This window comes from Dermacentor albipictus, chromosome 6 (genome assembly GCF_038994185.2).
Source record: "Dermacentor albipictus isolate Rhodes 1998 colony chromosome 6, USDA_Dalb.pri_finalv2, whole genome shotgun sequence".
NCBI classification, from domain to species: domain Eukaryota; kingdom Metazoa; phylum Arthropoda; class Arachnida; order Ixodida; family Ixodidae; genus Dermacentor; species Dermacentor albipictus.
The window spans coordinates 45,999,399-46,018,645 of record NC_091826.1 but is presented as its reverse complement, the minus strand read 5'-3'; the positions used below and the strand labels follow the sequence as shown (position 1 = coordinate 46,018,645).

Below are 19,247 nucleotides of genomic sequence, written 5' to 3'. Positions count from 1 at the left end.
GCGCTGCGAACATAAACATCCGCTCGTTGTGCAGACGCTCACGGTGGCGGTGGCGGAATCGGACCCACTACAGTTACATCCATGCATCTATACGAAAAGATTGAGCACTGAAACCTTCATTACTCCTCATCGCTCTATCTTGACTATGCTATATCGTGTAAGCCACACAGTACTTCGTGTACCTGTATCTAGGCTTTGAAGAAACTTTCCAGTGGGAGCTTAAGCACCTTGACGCCATCTTTCAAGCAACAGCTAAAGGCAACGGAGTGTACTAAGCATGACGTGACGTTCGTGACGTTTACGATGGTATTATGTCGAACAGAAAAAGGTTCGGTAGTTCGGATCTGGTTCAACGCACTTTCCGTTCGGGAAACAGGTTCCACGCACTGCGCTTTGCCCTCCGTCCCGCGTGTTACTGGCACAGGCTGGCAAAATAAACAGAACCCTCACACTCGCTAACAAATAGGTTTTTTGCCGCTGAGAGCCGCTCTCAGCGCCGGAATGCCAAACTGACGGCAGACGCCACAACGACAACCGGCAAGTCGACCTCATCTCTGCATGGTCCCGTCTCGCGTGTGGCCAAGGACCGCCAACCTAAATCAACATGGAGGCCCAAACCTCTCCCCAAGTTCCAACCCGACGATTTCGTCATGATCATCAAGCCCCGAGCCGCTATGGCCATCGGGAGTGCCTTCCAATATGGTGAGCTGGGCCTGGCCTTGCGTGCCTACCTCGGACCGCAAATGGCAGCGGAACTCAGCTTTGTCTTCTCCCGCGAGCAAAATCTACTCATTGCGAGCACCAAGAACACCTACGTGGCAGACCACCTGCTTGGTGATTTCGTGATCAAAGCGGCTCAGGGAGACGTGCCACTGCGGGGCCATCTCAAGCAAAATGGCGAAGAAATTTGCTGCGGCGTCATCACTGTGGGAAATCAAGAAACAGGGGAAACTCTAAAAGACGGTATTCAGTAGAGGCATGGCACCATCTTAGAAATTCGTAAATTTGGAACCTCCAATAAGGTTCGCCTGACTTTTGCCGGAAAAGTGAGGCCCCGGACAGTGAACTACAACTCGGAGATTGTCCAAGTGCAGCCCTACCTACGCACTATCCCTGCCTGTGGTGTGTGTGGCACCGTGGGCCATAGAGCAGACTCCTGTCCAAATCCAATGCAAGACAAGTGCGGCCTGTGTGGACTGCAGGCTCCTTTCGTGGAAGGGTTGCGGGCCCCTCATGAGTGCAATCCGAAATGTGCTGTTTGTGGTGGTGGCCATGCCACAAACTCCAGAGACTGTACTGCCAAGTACCGCCTCGACACCAAGATGGCCGCTCAAATGGGCGGAAAACCTGGCTCGACGAGGAAGAAGCCAGGTCAGCAGCATCGCGCCACCGGCGGTGACTCAGCTCCCCGCGGTGACGTCACCAACTCCCAAGAAGCAAGCGTCCGCAAGCGGGCGTGATGCGAAGGGCGACCAATCGCCACCACCGCCCCCACACGGCGGATCGGGGAAGCAAGCCCACTACCAAGGCGAGACCGGTGCCTGGGAAACCGCAGTCAAAAAGGGAAAACAGGTGAGCGGCTCGGGCAAGGTTGCCTCCTCCTCCCAACCACGTTCTCCTTCCCCTAGCTCGGCGACCGACGCCGAGCTTCACAACTTGGTAGCATCTCTCCGGGTCCAAAACGAGATGCTACTTGCCAAAATTGAAGCCTTAGAAGCTAAAACCGCTGCTCCCCTCCAATCTGCACCCCTAGCAGAAGCCATGGAGAGCGACACGGCGGCGCCGGTGACGTCGGATGCCTTTGTGGCCAATCTTGAAGCCCGTCGTAACACCATATTCGAGACCCTTATCGGGACGGCAATGGAACGCATCATTGCCAAGGTCATGGAGGCCCTTCCTACCCCCAACATGTCGCGAATCTCCCCCGCACGTCTCGCAGGGCCGGTCCTCTTAAAGATGTATCCGGCCGGCCCTCCAAATCGTCGCGTCGAGCAATTGATCTGGAAGACGATGAGGACAGCTGCCCCCTATCAGGAGCTGAATTTCAGCCCCTGGTTGCTGGCTCCGGGACGCCTACCTTCCCTCCTCTAACCCCTAAATCCGAACATGGTGGGACAACCTCGGTGTAGGCATTCCCCCTTATCTAAATTGGCATATCCTGTCACTGTAACTCAAAGGAACTGCCGAGGACTACGGTCTCGTACTAAGCGGGCCAACCTTCGGCTTTTCCTTTCAACTTTTGAGCATATGCCCGCCGTGGTGGCCCTTCAAGAGCCAGGAAGGGGCGCCACCTTAAACTATACGACGTTTCAGCAGGACCCCTCGTCTTGTCTATGCGTTCATAAAAATTATACTGCAAATATGGTCGACTTAGACCTCCACCTTGAGTTTTCCCATGTAATGGTGACTCTCCTCCCCCTCCGCAAACAGGACTCACCATTGCACATTCTAAATGTCTACTGCACACCCAAATTGCCGAATGTATCATTCTCCGACCTCTTTAGCCGTGCGCTAAGAGTTGCGGGTCGGGACCCCCTCTTGATTGTTGGCGATTTCAACGCCCCCATCGAGTCTGGGGGTACCAGCGTGAAGAGAAACGGGGACGCAAGTTGGCCGAGCTTGCGTCAACATTGGGCCTCACTCTTCACACGGACCCCGTCCACCCAACCCATATAGGCAATGCCGTGACACGGGATACATGTCCGGATTTGACCTTTACCCGCAACATTCAGTATGCAGACTGGGTCAACACAGAGGAAACCCTCGGTAGCGACCACTGCATCCTAAACACTACAATTCGGACCAAGCCATTAGCAAAACCCACAACACAGGCCCGACTCCCAGATTGGTCCAAGTTTAGGCAAAATTACAACACAGCGACATCTATACTCGAGCAAGGCTACCAGTCATTGTCCCAACAATTGGTTTCGAGCCTTCGCTCCACCGAAACCAAAATTCAGCTTTCCGAGGCGGTATCGGACGTGGATAACCACCTCCTCCACCTCTTGGAAGCGCGGCATTGCCTCGTCCGCCGGTGGCGCCGACAAAAGCATAACCGCAAACTTAAGGCTCGAATTGCCGAGCTCACCCAGCGGGCGGCCGAGTATGCGGCCCAGCTCGCAGACGCCAACTGGGTGGATCGTTGCAACACGGCGGCGCGGCAGATGTCCAGCAGGAATACCTGGCGGCTCTTCCGCGCCCTTATCGACCCAACGCAGACACGCACAGAAACTCATAAACATCTACAACGTGCCATACACAGTTTTCACGGCAACACAACTCAGCTAGCGCACAAGTTACGGGACCAATACTTGTGCACTACCCAGGACCCCTGCAGATCGGCGTACTCTTATGCAGGTTCGGAGAACGCTGAGCTGGATCAGCCGTTCCAGCTCCACGATTTGCGGGCAGCCCTGGCGAAAATGAAACGTGGCACAGCCCCGGGTCGGGACAAAATTACAGTCAAATTACTCGCTAACTTACCCGACGCGGCCTACCAGTCCTTATTGGATTACATCAATTCAATCTGGCTCGGGGACGCGCCACTCCCCAACGATTGGAAAACCGCTCTGGTCACTTTCGTTCCCAAACCTGGCAAGGCCATCAACACGGACAACCTTCACCCCATCTCTCTCACCTCGTGTGTGGGCAAACTAATGGAGACGATGGTGCGTGATAGGTTGTCCGAGTTCATGGAAAATCAACACATCTTCGCAGACACCATGTTTGGATTTCGCCCGCACAGGTCCGCACAGGATGTTCTGCTACAACTCAATCGGGACATCCTTGACCCGGTCGAATGCCCCCACAACGATACAGTCGTACTGGCCTTAGACTTGAAGGGGGCCTTCGACAACGTTACTCACGAGGTAATATTCACCCATCTTTCACAAACCGGCTGCGGACGCAACGCGTTCAGATACATTCGGCAATTTTTGACAGATCGTGACTCCTACATTAAAATCCAGGACACTCAACACGGTCCCTTCCGACTTGGAACCAGAGGAACACCACAGGGTGCAGTTCTGTCTCCTCTCCTATTCAATCTGGCTATGATGCACCTGCCGGCCCAATTGGGTGCTGTCGCTGGTGCGCAGCATGCGCTGTATGCCGACGACATCACCCTGTGGGCCACGCAGGGCTCACTCGGAGACATAGAGGCCAACCTGCAACAAGCGGTGACCATAGTGGACCGTCATGCTCGCCACTGTGGCCTGCAATGCTGCCCTCAAAAGTCTGAATTTGTACACATACGCCCCTCACTAAAGTGTACAGCCAAAATTGAGCTCTTTCTGGAGACCGGACCAATTCCTGAACACACAGAAGTCCGGGTACTGAGGCTTTTCATTGATCAACATAGACGGTCGAACACTACCCTGGCCCAGCTCCGTAAGGTGGGGGACCAGGTGGGCCGCATGGTCCGCCGGGTTTCCAACAAACGCGGGGGGTTGCGGTGCAAAGACGCCTTGCGGCTGGCGCATGCATTCGTGACCAGTCAATTCTTATATTCGACTCCTTACCTCCACCTTCGGAAACAAGACGAGGATGCACTCGAAGTCATCCTCCGCAAAATTATTAAGAGAGCCCTCGATCTCCCCGTGAACACCTCCAACCAGCGACTCCTGGGTCTAGGCATGGTGAACACGTTCCGGGAGCTCCGAGAGGCTCACTTAACTAACCAATACACACGCCTCTCTAAGACACTGTCGGGTCGCCGCCTCCTTGCCCGACTACACATCCAACACACCACCCTTATGGAAGAGCGAGTACGACTCCCTTTCGAGTGGAGATGCGCCCTCCAGGTACACACTCTTCCTAACAACGTGACAATGGCCGGCGCCTGGCGCGGGCGGAAGCCCTGGGCCGCCATTATGAGTCGAAACCCGGCACTTATTACGTGGACGCCTCCGGCCCCCACCATGGGGGATGGTACACGGCCGCAGTCGTCCACCAGTCCAAAACAGTTAACGGGCTTACATTTCGCGCCCGCGACATAACTCATGCGGAGGAGGTCGCCATTTCACTGGCTGCTACCCACTCTGATTCCAAAACAATTATCTCCGACTCGCGAGGGGCCTGTCGGAACGTCGAGCAAGGCTGGGCTCCATACTTAGCCTACCGACTACTTCAAAGTTGCACCTACACCGGGGACCCCGCTCACCGGAACATAGTATGGGCTCCTGCTCATATGGGTCTCGAGGGTAATGAGGCAGCCGATGCCGCCGCCCGCGCGCTCTCTCTCCGGGCTTCCTTTCTCGACCCCCTAGATCAGCATCTTGAATTCAATCCCGCGTATTCTTTTAAAGACATTGTCGTGCATTATCAATCTGGCCATAACCTTTACCCTCGCCCGAGTAAAGGTCTATCTAAGACGGAGGAGCGGCTTCTACTCCGTCTCTATACGAACACTCTGCAGTGCCCGGCAGCACTCAAACATTTTGATCGTTCTTTCACGGGCAGTTGTCCGCACTGTGCGTCTTCGGACATCTACCACATGGTGTGGGCCTGCCCATCTAACCCAGCTATTCCCCTCACCCCAACCCCACTCGGGAGGACTGGGAGGCGACCCTCCTCAGCTGCTATGACCTGCAGGCCCAAAGGGCCTTGGTCGAGCGCGCCCGGGCAGCGGCCGACGCCACTGGGGTCCCGCACTAGGGATTCCAGCCAGTATTTTAGGGGCCGGGCCCTTAAGGACTGGCCCATGTGCGTGCCTCCGCGTGCTTCTCGTCTGAGAGCAATAAAAGTTTTTCACCACCACCTCACACTCGACGGCTGTTTGACCTCGATCTGATAAGCTTGCAACGCCCCGCGGAGAATCCACGGATGTGAATTAGTCCAGTTGAAACGGACACTATAGAATAGTAGTTTCATTACAATACAAAATAAGAGAGCTATAAATTCTTGATGTTATTCTTCCCACGCATTGTCCTAACCGTTCGTTCAACAATTTTTACTAAACTTGGAAAACCAATCAATGCAACGCTGCTGAGGTGTCACCGTGATGTCGTGAGTCACGTGGTTGGTACGATGGCACAGCGGTTTTTTTTTTCTTTGCTTCGTCGATTACGCGATGTTTCATGGAGGTTTAATAAGCTTCTCAAGACTTTTCGTATCGAGAAATAACTCGCACACACTCAAAATGGAAAGCGTGCGCTTGTACGTCCTCACCTAAGCTTACACACAAAGGGTCTAATATGCCCCTGACGCTGGCATAATAGGCGCACACATATAGTTAGAAATACTAAATCCAACAATAAGCAGCGCGTATGACACGAAACCTGATGGCAAACACACCGTTTGCGCAAGGCTTGATGCATGCAACGAAACCGGCTGTACTCATCATCAAAGGCGTTCTTGACCGAGGTACCAAAGCACAGAGGATACAACTAATGCTAAAAACATCATAAACCAGGCCTACGCTTTAGAAGTTAGTGGTGCCCTGGCGAAATGTCTCTCCTGTTCTAGGGAAGTGTCGAGAACTCCACTACTGAAAGGTTTTAGGTCGCACGCTCTTCGGTGCACAGACAAGTCACAGGAAGCAGCCTTTGCTGCGTGTGTAGCGCTATTACGTGTCGATATGGATGAAGTCTGCCTCCCACTCGTGGTTGAACGCTGGACAGACATACAGAGCTGCGGTAAACAATACGCAAAAGGGAAAGAAACATACTGAATGCCGCGGCGACACGTACAAGAGAGGGGAATTCTTCACGTATATGTTTAAAATTTCAACAATCAGATCGCGAAATTGAAACAACAGTGCGACACATTTCAAACTGCGGGGATTTCAGTTACAGGTCGCGAACAATTTCCCCTCGGGCAAGTAGCCATTAGTCGGTCGATTGACGCGGGTCCGGGAAGCTCTTCGACGAGCTCGACATGCTGTAGCGCTTGAGCTGCGAGATGGCGTCGAACAACGCGTCGTGCACTCGGGCGTCTTTGGTCTCAGGCAGCTGCTCGACCAGCAGCATGGCCACGATGGCCAGCGACAGGCCGAGCACCTTCCGCACCGCCGGGTCCTGGCCCTCCAAGAGGCTCGTCAGCGCGACGCCGCCCAGAACGCCCGACGAGCAGACGGTGGCGAAGCCCGCGGCGCGATCGGCCGTCGCGTACAGCTCGAGGCAGTAGACGCAGGCGACAGCGAGGTTGACGAACGCGGAGGCCAACACCAGCTCGCCGACGACGACGAGGACGTACGAGTCGCGGCTCGTGAGGGCCAGCTCGACGAGGGCTAGTAGCGCGATGGCGGCGCAGCTCAGCGGGAGGCCCAGCGTCAGCGCCCTCTTGCGCTCGCAACTTCGCAGAAATCGAGCCGCCAGCAGGACGCTGATGGCGCGCGAGATCACCAGGACCGCCGCCCGCCAGAAGGACGGAGCTGGCGAGGACAGATCCCGTTCCGGTTCGCCACATTCCGACGTCTCGTTCATGATGACGATCTGGCTTAAGAAGAGCACCGACAGCGACGCGGTCCTCGCCACAAATCCGGGAAGGACGATCGGCCTTGCAGCGCTGCCAGATTGCAGAGACGCCTCCGTGGTGCGACATCCTTCGGCCGTCGCGGCGGCCTTGGCATCACGCAGCCGCCGTAAAGCGCCACGGTCCAGTTCGACGTCGGAGCGACCCCCTCCTCCATGAGGGGACGTGGCATTGTGCCTGTCGATGAAGTCGGCGACGCCGCCACTGACGAGCAGCCACCGCGAGGACTCCCGGACGGCCTGGAAGCTGGTCAGTAGCAGGGAGACCGGCACGAGGAAGGCAAACGCCAGCGTTTGCCGGTCGAACACATGCTCGGCGGCGCTGAGAAGGCAAGGAGCCCAGCCGCAGATAATGCTCGCCGCCATCGCCCCGCAGAGGTAGTCAGTCCTGCGTTACACCGCGGCAGCTTTATCGAGTTCTTCACTCGTTCGAGTTTAGACGTGAGGCCACATCGATAGGCGTTTTCGCTGCTTGTCGCGACATGCTCGAGCCATTAAATGTCGAAACGGCAGTGCGACTTCTGGCAGGAGCGAATCAAGCGTAGCTTGAAGGGGAGCTCTCTTCTCAACAGACAACTGTTCAAGTGGGCTCAACATCGTTCCAGAAGAGCTATTTGTACAGGTCTGGGAGGGGGGTCATGGAGAGGTAAAGTGCTAAATTTAGAAGGTGGGGAGGGAGGCCAAGGCCATCCCTCGCCAATTGGATCGGTCTGGGACTCTTAGTGGACAGGGGCTTGAAGGTTGCGCTTTTACATAATCATCATCAACATCAGCAGGCTTTCTATGTCCACCGCGGGATGTAGGGTACTCCCAGCAATCTCCAATTACCGCTATCTTGCGCTAGCTAATTCTAAGTTATACCTGCAGATTTCCACTTTTCATCACATCAACTAATTCTTAGGCGTCCTCGACTGCTCTTACCCTCCCTGAGCACGCCCGTCTATAACTCTAATAGACAACCGGCAGACCGTCCTCCCTATTCAGTGACCTACCCACCTCCATTTTCTTTTTCTTTTATTGTCAACTGAAACATCAGGTATACTCATCTGCTCTCTAATCTTCACCACTTTCGGTATCGCCTCTGTCGTGTGGTGACGTCACGACACGGAGAACGCTCAAGCGAGACATTGCGAGATTCTGACACGAGCGCCGGCTCGCTCGGCCGCCTGATATGTTCCTGCATCGGCCTCATAACAAGCAGCAGCGTGGGAGTTCACCAAGTGAGCCTGGGCGAGTTCGAAGAATCGCAATGTCCTGCTCTCACGTGACCACGTACTCCCTCCTGACGTCAGAACGCGGAAACGTCCTGGAAAATCAAACCGAGAATAGCTGTAGAAAAAGTATTATAATTACATTAGTCAGAGCGCTATATGGGATTTCCCAGTATTTTTTCCATGGTTCACATGCCAAGAACATTCATATTAAGAAAAAAAAGAATGTGTAGTTAGAAATATCCTGTAAGTGTACACCTCTCAAAAGCATGTCCCAGTGTGTACGACTCACCAACAGCATTACGCAGGGTTCCATGTATGCCGATCCTAAGATACGATGCCACAAAGCAAAAGTACCACTTGGAAACAGTCAGCAGGAACACTGCCATCATGTGATACGCGCTTTGTTCACAGCACTACACTGTAAACGGAAATAACTCCGAGGTGGGAGTATACTGCTTGTCCTCTAGCGACCCCCCGGTTCGGAGTTTATTATGCTCCGTATGATCGGAGTAGAATTTTTACTCCGTACGAGCGGAATTTTTGCGTGGTATTATGGGAGGTTTTTTCCTGTCTTTTTTTATTTTTAGCTTTGCAATTGACGGAGTTTTTTCGAGGTGCAACGGGAGTATAAAAAGAGGCATCGCGTCCGTTTGCGCGAACATGTTTACATGTAGAGGCTGCTGGTCAAATTTCGAAATATGCACATGAGACCGCGTCAAATTCGATGAAACAAGTCAATGAAAGCACATATATCATGACATACATAAACATTCAAGAAACGCCCAATGCAGAAATTTGAAAGACATCCCACGTACACGCGATACTCAAGAGGCAACGGTGCCAGTATATATAGCCACGATACTGAGTGCCTCGAAACCGCCAAGGGAGCAGCTGTGCTTTTTTCAGAATTATGACTCACATGCTCGTTCATACGAGATCTGCCTCTTTGAAACTAACAGAATACCTTAATCAACACAAAACTGTTAATTCAAAATAGGGAGAGAAAAAAAGTTAATGGCGTTATTCTTCAAAACTATGCCATTCTGTGAGTGCTGAAGCGACTTCGCACACTGCCGGCGTTCGCGGCCAAAAAGTAGTGCGTTAGTTACAGTAAGCTAGAAAAATGTAAGTGCATGTGCTGCATAGAAAAATTACATTTTTTTGATATAGTGGTAGCGTAGCAAGAAATTATTACGTGTGAGCATGACCCGCAGCAGCCGACGTAACACCGAAAAATGCACAGATACATTTTATACACCGCACTACTTGCTCTGAGTACAAGCAATCTGTCTCGGTTGCGAAAAGGAGCTACATCGCTGATCTGTCGAGTGAACCTCTAAACTCGTAGCCAGCAGGCATGCGTCTAAATCAGTGTCTCGGATAGAGCGTAATGTTAATGCAATATCGGAAGCAATGACGTGACCAAAACCTATATGCGCGATAACAATTCGATTCACATCGCTCAATAAGAAGCTTTATTTTAAGCACACATATATACTTATGTCCTACCGTTTTTCTTCGGGCGAGGATATCCGTTCACAGATAAATAAAAACAGTTGCTTGCACTCCGGTCTTTCTCACTGGCAACACAGCACCGCAACGAACTTGGGTTACGCCATTCATGCGCGACTAGCACGGATGTCGTCGCTCGAACAGTGCATGGCTGCTGTTGCCATTGCTACGCGGTCCTTACAAACATTACACCGGACGTTGTCAGCATGTACTCAAAAGGACATAGAAGTGGCATTTCACGTACTGAAGAACACAAGACAGGGTGACGCAGCACGGAAACACAGCCAGAACGTGAGCCGACATCACAAGCCAGTGAGCAGCTTCGAGGTATACCTAAGCCTTTTTCCGCACTTGAAAACGTGGTTCTTGCAATCATCGTTGTCAGCAAAGTGATCACAGCTAATGTACTTGAAGCTGAGATACAGTGAGCTTCAGGCATGCCTTTAACACTTTCTGGAAGGAGATACGGGAAACAAATTGACGAAACTCTGTCACGGAACGACACTTCACAGACGTAAACAAACCGTCAGCCATGAGCACTGCCCGCTCCGCCGAACGCGCCCGGTCGCTGGCGAGGCGCACAGCCTCATGGGAAGCGCCATGTGACTAACCTGTATCGGCGCAGGGGAGTTTTTCAAAACTCCCTGTCGGAGTTTCACGGGAGAACAAAATTTTTAAGCGGAGTAAAATCGCGTCATGTCGCCTTAATACTCCGGCAGCTAGCCAGCGGAGTGAAACGAGGGAATGGCGCTGTTTTGCTCCCATACATCGGAGTAAATATTTGAGGAGGGGAGGTTTTAGGGCACATCACCTCTCAAAAACTCTCAGCTGGGTTTATTTTAGTTTACAGTGTACGTTGCTACGTCGCGAACATGCCTACTAGTTCAACGAAGGATATGCTGGAGGCGGTGCTGGCCCTTGAGTCAGTAATACTCTGCTCTACTTCCACATAACCTCAGTAGCATAATGGCAATTTCTCGCCCACTTGGTCCATTCGGTCGTCCAAAAATGCCCTTAATAATGCAATGGAACTACGCCGGTATTCTACAGCGTCTTTCTGAACTCAGCCTTTTCCTTCGAGACATACCTATACCAATTCTAGCCCTTTCTGAGGCCGTTCTCTCAAATGGAAGGACGATCCCAGGGTACATCAGACATGCAAATCCGAGTATACCATCATTTGCAAATGGAACTGCGGTGATATAAATCAGGCGAGAAATACCTCACGTCACCTTACCAGTGCCAGACCTTTGTTCTACCTTCTTGGAAGTCGCCGCTGTGCAAGTGTGCCTAGGAAAACGGAAAGTCAGTGTGGTGTCGGCGTATATAAGTCCGCGCAGGAAGGTCTCCATGGAGGGGTTTATAAAGGATCTTTGCATTCGTTGCCCCTCACCTAGAATAATCTGTGGCGCCTTTAACGCACATCATTCGCTTTGGGGAGATAAGACTGCAGATTCCCGAAGCAAGGAACTTGTCGCAGCCGCGTATGCTGCTGACTTATGTATCGAGAACGATGGCAAACCGACTTTCTTCAGACTACCAAATTCATGGAGAGCCATAGACCTCGTGATCCATTCTACAGACCTTGTCGTATCGTCAACAACGGCCCCAGACAGGATGGGCAGTGACCACTTTCCGATATTCACCAACATCACCGGATTTCACACTGCTGGGCGACAATTCTGTGCTGTGACACGCTGGGACTCATACAGAGAAGCGTTGGATGACTCCCCTGGTGAGCTGTTCGCATATGTGCTGTGGAGCAAAAGAGTGGCTACCTCAATGTTGAAACTGCCAGATCATTTCCCTACTCCTGATTTGAAACTAAACAACCTCTGCGCAGCGCGTAGGAGAGCGGAGCGAAAACTAATGAGAAAAACGGGAGATCCATCTGCGAAAACTGAATACAACAGGATAAACGCTGTCATCCATCGTCACACAAAAAGGTTAAGACGAGTTAGATGGGCTGCTTTCTGTGAGAGTTTGTCGGCGTTTACTCCCATGACAAGGATATGGGGAGTAATGAAGAGCCTATCCGGAAATATTCGCCTACACAGGCCAATCGAAGCACTTGCTTTGAAACAAGGAAAAGATTTCCAAACCTTTGCTGAAGATTTTGCAGACGTATGCACATCTGGCAGATCAGCACGAGTATCGAACCCTCTGTTGTCTGAAGCACTTCACATACCATGGATACGCCGTTCACCTTTCGTGAGTTGGATTTGGCGCTTAGCAAATTAAGAACACGCTGTGCTGTGGGTTCCCATTTGATTAGCAATCAGATGCTGACAAATCTGCCATACGAATGAAAACGAGCCCTTCTGGACATATTTAATCACGTCTGGAGCACAGGAGAGATCCCAGAAGCGTGGAAGACAGCATGGGTGGTGCCAGTGCTCAAGTCCGAAAAGGATCCTGACAACATCACCTCATATGGGCCAGCATCGCTAACATCATGCGCATCAAAGTTGGCGGAAAGACTAATATGTACGAGGTTAACAAAGTACCTTGAGCAAGGAAATAGACTGCCATCATGTATGACCGGATTTCGTCCACGGTTGAGTGCCCAGGACAGTGTCTTCGATCTACTAAGCCATATCGAGCACCATCGCGTATACGACCTTTCCACACTCGCCATCTTTATGGACGTTGCCAAGGCATACGACTGTGTGCTTCATACAGGCATGATCAACGGACTCCGAGCCATGGGAGTCTCGGGAAATGCTCTTCGATTCGTTCATGAATTTCTCAGTGATCGATGTGTCCAAGTTAAGCTCGGAAGTATAATGAGTGACAAGCGACGAATTTCCCCTCGGCGTCCCACAAGGAAGTGTCCAATCTCACTTGCTTTTTAACGTTGTCATGGCCAGCCTTCCAGATGCCCTGAAAGTAGGTCGGACGGCAGTTCAAATGTCCATCGACGCAGATGACATCTGCATTTGGATCTCGGGGTACCGACACAAACGTTTGGCCCGGATAGCCCAGGCCGCAATCTCCACTATAGATCGCCACTTATCGACGCTTGGCTTATCTTTATCAGCGGAAAACCCTGCCTTCATGCTTTTCCCGGGAGTGAGACGCAAGTCAACACGTCTGACGCTCAATATCAGAGGGCATTCAATTCTTCGTGCAACTCATGCTCAATTCCTGGGCGTCACCATCGACAACAAGCTACAATGGCGTGGTGCGGTCGAAAGTGTTGTGGCTGCACCAGTGCAAAGAGTCAACGCCCTTCATCGATCTGCTCCGTCCGCCTTACCGGCAGCGGAAACTCCGGCCGCACCGAGTGAGATGACTTCAGGACGTCTCACCGAGCCCTTTCTAACGTAGAAGACGCCACGTTGTATCAAGCAGACCACGCGAGTCCGAAAACAGCCACCGCGTCGAGTGCCGCCGAGGGTATAGCATGGGATGTCACATGAAGCACTCTCCCATCGCGGCTAAAACAGGCAGACGCCTATTAATAAAGGGAGCTTTACGCAATTTTACGCAAGAAGGCCTATAGATAAGTGGTGTTAACATTGCAACCCACTGGGAGGCCATCGTGCTTTCGCTGTACTGCCGGCAGTCACAGAAGGGACCACTGACGTCATGGCCGCCACGTTTGGAACATCGTGACTATTCGTCATGAAAAAAAAAATTCGATATCACCGACCTGCTGGCCTCGTAGGTGACCTCGAACAGAAGAACGATGGAAACGAGCGAGAAGCCATTCAGCGAGCCCGCCACCACCATGCGCAGCAGGACGAGCTGCAAGAACGAGTCCGCGCGCACGGTCAACGCCGCGGCGGCCACCGCGAGCACCGCGCATGCGAGCAGGACCGGCCTGCGACCAGTTCTGTCCGCCATCTTGCCGAGGAAGGGCGCGCACCCGACGCCTCCGAGGTAGGTGTAGAGGCGGGCCGCGAGCACCAGCCACGCGTTGGAGCACACCAGGTCCCACTCGTTCAGGGCCGTGAGGACGTCCGGAGGCAGGTCGTAGTCCCAGTCGCTGCACGGGAGCTCATTCCGAGGCCCGGCGACGACCTCGGGCCCCAACGCCGAGGAGGACGCGGAGCCCGATGTGGCCGCTGCTGCTGCGTCGTCCAGAGAGAGAGCGAACTTGCGTGAAGTTATATCGCAGTATCGGCCAACGGGCGAAGCAATAGAGAGATTTAGTTTAGGGGACGCAAGCGGCTTGCGTGCACAAGAACTAGGGCCGACGGTACTCCGCATGCGCAGACCCTACGTGTGCGTCTGCGCATGCGCAGAACCGTCGCCCCTAGTTCTTGCGTACGCAAGCCGCTTGCGTCCCCTAAACGAAAGCTATCTAACGACTGCGATTGTGATGCGGGATTTTATGTGATCAACCTCGCACTCTCGCGACGTCGGAATCGCGCACCGCATGAACAATCCGTAAGCAGTGCGACCCACCGAAATTTAGACAGATCGCTGGCGCATGTAGTACACCCGTTTCCTTTGAGGGGTCCCTGATCGCTGCATACCTGATCTGTCACGGAATGCTGTCAATGCAGTACTAAAAGAAAGACACAACGCGTGTAGTTTCCCGAGCTTGCGAAACCCCACGAACGTAAACGGTCACCCATTTGGCGATAACGAACTGTCAGCAAACTCGTCAACCGTAAACACGCCTGTGTGTATTGTATTGTACGCACCCGTGCCGTGCGAGTAGGGAAACCTGTAGACGGTGCATCTGCTGTAGTGGCCGTCGGGACCAATGGGAATGGCGGCGTGCTTCCACGCCTGCGCGCTCTGGTTGGCGAACTCGGGCGGCTGCCTGCACCAGTGGTCCACCGCGTCGACGGGCGCCAGCAGCCGCATCGACTGGTAGTGGAAGGCGAGCGCCCCGAGCGACAGCTGGGCGCAGGCCAAGATGCGCAGCTGGTGCGATCCCTGGCCCAGAATCTCGCTCGTCGACGGCTCGGCCGACGTGACGCGGTACGACTGCGCGTCGCCGAACGTGACCGTACTTTGTCCGCGCGATTTGCGCTTGGGCGACGGCGACAGCGTGGGGTCCTGGCCATCGTAAGAGACCTGCGCATGCACATGCCAGTTCAGAAAAGAAAATCAAAGGCACTATAGGAGGCGCGGGTTGATATTGCGCCGCTGGCATGCTTGTCGCGATATCTAGTGAAACTGCGGACCACGTGGTGTAACAGAGTGATCAAATGTTTGCAGCATCGGCCAATTTCCACAAACACATGCGCTCGTACTCATACGCTCCGTCTCTACAACCCCGTGCGGTGCCGCCAAGGCTAGGGCTCGTTATCAGCCACTCAGTAAACGAGCCTAGGGTGCGCGTTCGGAGAAGGGAAGAGGGCGCTCCCACTGCGAGCTGTTAATACTTCCGACAAGCTTCCTTTAAATCGTCGTCGCGCTGAGAGAGGTTACAGGCTGACGATCGATGAGCCTTTCTCCGGATTGTCTATTCTGGTTTCCTGTCGCAACCCGTAATTTTTGCTTCACTGCCCGGAGTCGGCGAGGCCGAATGCGGCTACCCAGTTGATGATAGTCACCGAGGGTAGTACGCGATGAGTATGCACGAACAACCGGAAGGGCCCAGGGTCTACTGCTAGATCTGTTCTGAGGCCGGGCGAGGGCCTCCCTGACGGTAGCAAGCTTCCTTGTCGAAAACCTACGCTTCATGCTCAAGCTTCCCTTTTCGGCCAATTGTTGACTGACTGTAGTCCCATGCGTTGTGGGCAAGTCGTGCAGTCGACCTATATTTACTTTGATGTCCTGTCCCGAGCTGAGCCGGTGTTTCGGACGCCAGAATATCAACTAAAAAGCATTTCATGGGGCGTTATATTTGTGGTCACCCTACAGGCAGTCTTCGTCAGTGTGAAATGGCAGCGCTGCTAAATATACACTATACAACCACATAACATGTTTGTGTTAACACAAATACATTATCGAACTATACAGCAATATTTTCTTCGCTTACCGCCGGTGACGGCACCTCCAAAGACGGCGGCATCGCCAGCCTGTCATCCTTCTCGATCGGGGCGTAGCCGGACACTGGTCGGTTTTGGGCCAATACATTCTCGGACTCGTCCACATCTCGCACACCAATGGCCTGTGAACGTGCACAAAAAGTAGAAAAAAAGAACTGTATGTAATATCCAAGTATAGCCAGGCACATCTTCGGTTCACAACCGAAGCTTTAAAATTCCTAACGAATGAGCCGCCGCCGCTTCTGACTATGTAAGTCATCCAGCATCACGTCACGGTTACATCGGTGTCAGAAGTGCTAAATTAAAACAACAGGAAGACTGACAACATTATATTTACATCATGGAAGGCAATGCCAGCAGGAAATTTCAACAGGCAGGCTAGCACAACATGGCGCAATACAACCGCCAATGCCTAGTTTTGAGCTCCGAGCAACCGACACCACGAACATCCATAACGAATAGGCAAAACGGGTAGAACGACTCCAAAACTTCCTCGTCGCGTCCGACATTAGCGCGGACACTCGCAGAAAGCTAATGAAGTCGGGGAAGAGGTGCTCTTCATCGTGCAGTCTCTCCCCGTTAGTACGTTAAAAAACAACGTCCGAGTAGGACGCGGCCAAAAGAAAGCTCGACGCCCACTTCCGACAGCTAGAGCCGACACTACTTTCTCGATTATTTTCTACAAGCAAGAAAAAAAATCACCGCCCAAGAATTCCGTACAAATATTTAACCAGCGAAGCTGAAAGGTGCGGCCCCGGTGTTCATCACTGGGTTAATCCTGAATGTTCATTATACGACGGCTTGGTACTGGTGCTCAAAATGTGTGCTCAAAATACTGGGGAATCTTTGCGCTAAGGCAACGCGTCAGTACCGCGTCAAGTGCCAGGGTTAGTTCATGCTTACTTGCGTGCACAGTTTGCTTGTGTTTAATGGTTTGTTCAGTGAACCTTGTTGCGCTTTCTCGGTTCAATTTTTCCTTGTAGTGTAGCGCCCGACTTCAGCAACATACGATTCAGGTGGCACATAGGGTTGGCACACAACAAGACAGCTTCCTAACCGGCGAGTCTTTTCCGCGTCTTAATCTATTGCAATCTAAGTCATCAAGTTTCATGCCAACGTTACATAGGATAGATATGTTGTTTCATTGACCTATCGATATATATGTCACTGGTCAACAGTGGCCTCGCATACCTTAAGTTGAACAGGGCAGAGTCAATTAATCGACCGCCTTGACAGTCTTCTGCCAAACAGAAGCCCGTGTGCCTAATTACGACACGACTGCATGATTGCGTGACCGACTGAATGCGTGACCGACCGACCGACCGACCGACCGACCGACCGACCGACCGACTGCTACACTGGCCCCGTGTCCTTAAACTGGGCCACGACGACACGTCGTGACATCGAGAAAACGTGCTCACTGCCGCCATGTCCGGGTCCGTGGCAGCGTGCGTGATGCCGGTGCTCTCTGAGGCCTCGGCTGCCAGCGCGATGGACCCGAGCTTCTCGTCCCTAATGACGCTGCTGCTTTTTTCCGCACGGCCCGGCCGCACCGCGGGTTGTAGTCGTCGTAGCGTTCTCGGGAACAACATCGGGCACCGGCGTCGAAGTGGCGCTGCGGGTGGCGGCCAGGTCGGCTCCCGGGTCGATCGAGGTGGTCGTCGTAGCGTTCTCGGGAACAACATCGGGCACCGGCGTCGAAGTGGCGCTGCGGGGGGCGGCCAGGTCGGCTCCCGGGTCGATCGAGGTGGTCGTCGTAGCGTTCTCGGGAACAACCTCGGGCACCGGCGTCGAAGTGGCGCTGCGGGTGGCGGCCAGGTCGGCTCCCGGGTCGATCGAGGTGGTCGTCGTAGCGTTCTCGGGAACAACCTCGGGCACCGGCGTCGAAGTGGCGCTGCGGGTGGCGGCCAGGTCGGCTCCCGGGTCGATCGAGGTGGTCGTCGTAGCGTTCTCGGGAACAACCTCGGCCACCAGCATCGAAGTGGCGCTGCGGGTGGCGGCCAGGTCGGCTCCCGGGTCGATCGAGGTGGTCGTCGACGACACGGCCTCCTTAAGGGGCGTGGATGCGTTGGATGGCAAGAGCATGCTCGCCTCGGAGACACGCGATGGTGACGATGTTCGCGTTTCACCGGCATGCCTCTTCTTCGATTTTCTGCAACGGGGCGATCGGACGACGCCGTATCAGCACGTGCACTCCTCTGAGCAAAAGTTTACGAACCGCAGATCTCGCTCTAAAGCCGATTTTCATTTGCCCATTTTAATGTAGCTTCAATTCGGGGATCGCAGTCGAAATTTGGCGTTCAGATTTTCCAGAAAAGCCCCTCAATTTCATCTTGTGGACCTGAATTACGAATTGATTCAGTGTCTCCACAAGCCTATGGTATGCGACTCAATAGAGAAGTGGCACACAGAACGAACCCTCCTCCGGAACTTTCTGTGTTAGTACGTGGCCTTACCGTTCTTTCCTTTTTTCACCCTCGTCTTCCCCATTTGAGAGCGTAACCCTCTCCCCCAAAACAATTTCTGCCTATGTCTGTGCTCACGGGTGCATGGCTTGGCACGGCGCGTGGCAAAAGTGAGGCTGTCGCCATAAACCTTTATGCAAAAATTAATATAGAGAACTCTGACATAGGGATTGTTTAACTACAACGAGAATACTGGGCATCGTCTAATGTTCGTGTTTGTGTGAGTTGCATGTTCTTGTGACGTTTTTCGTCCCGCTTTAACTTTCCTAAGTTCCAAGAAATCATATTTCGCTATACCGGCAGGGAACAATTTTCTACGTACATGCATAATCTATGTGAATTCTTTCGTACATGGCAAATTTTTTTTTTATGTAGTAAACTTTTCGAAGCCGTTTAAAGCCAGAAGAACGAAGCCAGGCAAATCCTTGTACTGGCCACCATTCCTATACTGACTGAACCACCATGCTTACTGGTGGTTCAGTCAGACCGGGAACATGTCGCCGTAGACACTAGCGCTAGAGTTTTCCCCAGTAACTTTCTCAAGAAACTGTAAACTACGCATGGCCTCCGAGAAAGCGTTCTGGAAGTAGCTCGTGCAATTTCTGAGGTCATGAGCTATACCAGACCCAA

General features: G+C 53.0%; 2 protein-coding genes across 2 annotated transcripts in view; both read right to left on the bottom strand.

The window, feature by feature from the left end:
- Positions 1 to 6,827: 6,827 nt before the first annotated feature.
- Positions 6,828 to 17,582, bottom strand: LOC139047010 (solute carrier family 22 member 7-like). The gene is made up of 5 exons (XM_070520945.1): positions 17,574 to 17,582; positions 16,143 to 16,274; positions 14,854 to 15,232; positions 13,854 to 14,274; positions 6,828 to 7,860 (listed from the first exon to the last, which is right to left on the bottom strand). Exons 1-5 carry the CDS (start codon positions 17,580 to 17,582, stop codon positions 6,828 to 6,830), a joined length of 1,974 nt encoding a protein of 657 aa, XP_070377046.1.
- LOC139061024 (solute carrier family 22 member 7-like) overlaps positions 16,153 to 19,247 on the bottom strand; it is a 49,983-nt gene continuing 46,888 nt past the window's right edge. The window contains exons 6-7 of the transcript XR_011515145.1: positions 17,574 to 18,304; positions 16,153 to 16,274 (exon numbers count right to left, since the gene is read on the bottom strand). The gene's annotated coding sequence lies outside the window, so the exon portion shown is untranslated. The remainder of the gene's footprint in view (positions 16,275 to 17,573; positions 18,305 to 19,247) is intronic.

Excerpts from the sequence above, each read along its gene's own strand:
- LOC139047010 (XM_070520945.1), bottom strand. Across the intron at positions 15,233-16,142 it reads TGGAGGTGCCGTCACCGGCG|GTCTCTTACGATGGCCAGGA; the intron begins GTAAGCGAAGAA and ends GTGCATGCGCAG. Across the intron at positions 7,861-13,853 it reads GTCACCTACGAGGCCAGCAG|GACTGACTACCTCTGCGGGG; the intron begins GTCGGTGATATC and ends GGTGTAACGCAG.